General features: G+C 35.7%; 1 protein-coding gene across 2 annotated transcripts in view; it reads left to right on the top strand.

Moving 5' to 3' along the window:
• LOC107692350 (transmembrane protein 131-like) overlaps positions 1 to 2447 on the top strand; it is a 49429-nt gene that overhangs the window by 30277 nt on the left and 16705 nt on the right. For both annotated transcript variants that reach the window (XM_016491341.1, XM_016491340.1), the window contains 5 exons: positions 170 to 256; positions 664 to 816; positions 1002 to 1077; positions 1181 to 1295; positions 1386 to 1524. In XM_016491341.1, the coding sequence (XP_016346827.1) occupies positions 170 to 256; positions 664 to 816; positions 1002 to 1077; positions 1181 to 1295; positions 1386 to 1524 (570 nt within the window). The remainder of the gene's footprint in view (positions 1 to 169; positions 257 to 663; positions 817 to 1001; positions 1078 to 1180; positions 1296 to 1385; positions 1525 to 2447) is intronic.

The following is a 2447-nucleotide window of genomic DNA, read 5'->3' as shown; positions in this document are numbered from 1 at the left end:
GTATATATATATATATATATATATATATATATATATATATATAATTTTTTTGTACACACACATACACGCATATATATATGATATATAAATAATATATGAATATAAATAACACTGTGGCAACAATCAAACAATGCTTTCCAAACCTTCAGTTTATCTGTGTCTATTTCAGATATTAACCATCCCTGTAAAGGCTCTCATAGCGGTAGGAACATTAAGCTGTTCACCCAAACAAATAATTCTTCCCCCTTCATTCCCGGTAAGTTTGCAAAAACAAAAATCGTCTCTTTCTTTCTTTTTCTTTCTTTCTTTTAAATCCTCAGTGTCCTTTTCAAAACCATATGTCATATCATTTTGTCTGTAGTTTCTTTTTTTTAAATAATGGTGCAAAACTACCTGCTCATTGAGATTTCAAAGTACAATCTCGGTAATGCAGATGTATTGTAGATGTAATGTGAGCATGAGTGATTCATCCCTGCTTTTACCCCAGGCACTGTTTGAACACCACTCCCTGTGGCCAGTGCCATGTGCTAACATGACCTGTTTTGCAAACCACTGTTATTTTAAAACAACAACAGACCATTCATTAGGTTTAGGACCATTTCAGAATGATTTTCATCAGCTGTTTTATTTATTTATTTATTTTTACATTTTTTTTTTATGTAGGGAAAAGTTGTTCACCAAGGATTCAGCATCCAGAGTTCATTCTCACAGAAAGTAAGGCTTCAGCAAATTCGCTCTCTCACAGAGGACGTCCGCTTTTACTTCAAACGACTTCGCAATAACAAAGTGGAGTTGGAACCCAGACGAAAGTCCAAGGTGCCTGTCCCAATTAAAACACTATAATGCTATACTAAATCATCCATCACTTAAATGCACCTGCCCACAGTTTGCTCAGTTTATTTTGTGCTATAACTACAATAGTACAATGTTGAAGAATTTTGGATGAATCAGATGTTTTATATCCTAAAAATTAACTTTTGTTTTTTTTACTCCTTTTCCAGATAGCAAACATTTATTTTGATGCCAGCTTGCAGTGTGGTGATCACTGTTATGTGGGATTACCGTTTGTATTGAAATGTATGCTTTCTGTATCTCAAAGTCTTTTTTTCCCTAAATTACTTGTTGTTTTTGTATGCGTTTTCATTGAATTTTCTGCTTGTGTGTTTTTTTTCCCTTGCAGCGGAGTCCAGGCCCCATGGTTTGGTTATGCAGGAGGACATATGGGACGCTGATGTAGATCTACATCAGCGGCTCCTGAAAAGATGGCGAGAGCTCAAAGAGCATTCAGGCCTTGAGTGAGTCTGATACATCTTGCTTTAAACCAGATTTAGATTACCATACAGTAAATGTATTGTATCTTTGATGTGATTCTCTTGTTTGTTTAGGGTTGAAGCTTTCTTCGAAGTGAACACCGATCTGCAGAAGAATGTGCAGGCCAAAATCTTAGCGCAGCTCACATGGCCCTTGCTGGTTAACTCATCACAACAGATTTATTTTCCTCTCACAAACACCAACAGCTCATCGGTGAGTGTATACACACTGTATGTCGACCGATTGATCGGTTTTGCCGATTAATCGGCACCGATAGTTGATTGCCGGATCTATCGGCTATTGGCAGAAATCCATGCCGATTGTTTTTCTGGGTTTCGTCCGTTGCTGGAGCGACTGAGAAGGTCCACTGTCATTAGACAGTACAAGAACAGCCTCTAGAGGCGGAAAACACAACGTGCTGTTTGTTTTGACACATGACACTGTGTGCTGCACAGAGCGGGACAATTCAGATGCGGATTTAAAACGAACAACGAAATGGTGTGTATACAGTATACTATACTGCATGTTTTCATCATTACTACGCAGTGTTGGGCAAGTTACTTCCAAAATTTAATACATTGTATATTACTTATTACTGTTTTTTGAAAGTAATTAGTTTCATTACAATATTACTGTCTCTGAATTGTAATGCGTTACACTACATTTGAGTTACTTTTGAGTTACTTTCACTTTCAAGCACAAACTGCAATTACATTCAGAAATGATAGCGGTAAATAAAGCAGAATGTTATAAGCCCTAATGTACAAACTATAAACACAGCAGCTAGCCTATAGGCTATTTTAGTTCTCCTCACTCCTCAACAAATCCTTCAATGCTATGTCCTTTGTGTAGATATTTAAAGATTGCCATCTTTAAGCATGACTTTTGAAATGAAATAGTAACACTTTACAATAAGACTCCATTTGTAACATTAACTAAGGTTGATAAAAGCTATAGAAGTATTGTTCCTTGTTAGAGTGTTAATTTTGACATTTACTATTATATTTTTTTAATTTTAAAGTTGCTTCAGTTAACATTAATGAACTATGAACTAACTTTAATGATCAATATATAATTAACATTAATATTTTTTATTCATTTAGAACAGGGCTGTCCAAACTCGGTCCTGGAGGGCC

Source organism: Sinocyclocheilus anshuiensis, unplaced genomic scaffold, assembly GCF_001515605.1.
Source record: "Sinocyclocheilus anshuiensis isolate Anshui unplaced genomic scaffold, SAMN03320099.WGS_v1.1 scaffold70, whole genome shotgun sequence".
Classification (NCBI taxonomy): Eukaryota; Metazoa; Chordata; class Actinopteri; order Cypriniformes; family Cyprinidae; genus Sinocyclocheilus; species Sinocyclocheilus anshuiensis.
This window is presented reverse-complemented; position numbering and strand designations above follow the sequence as displayed.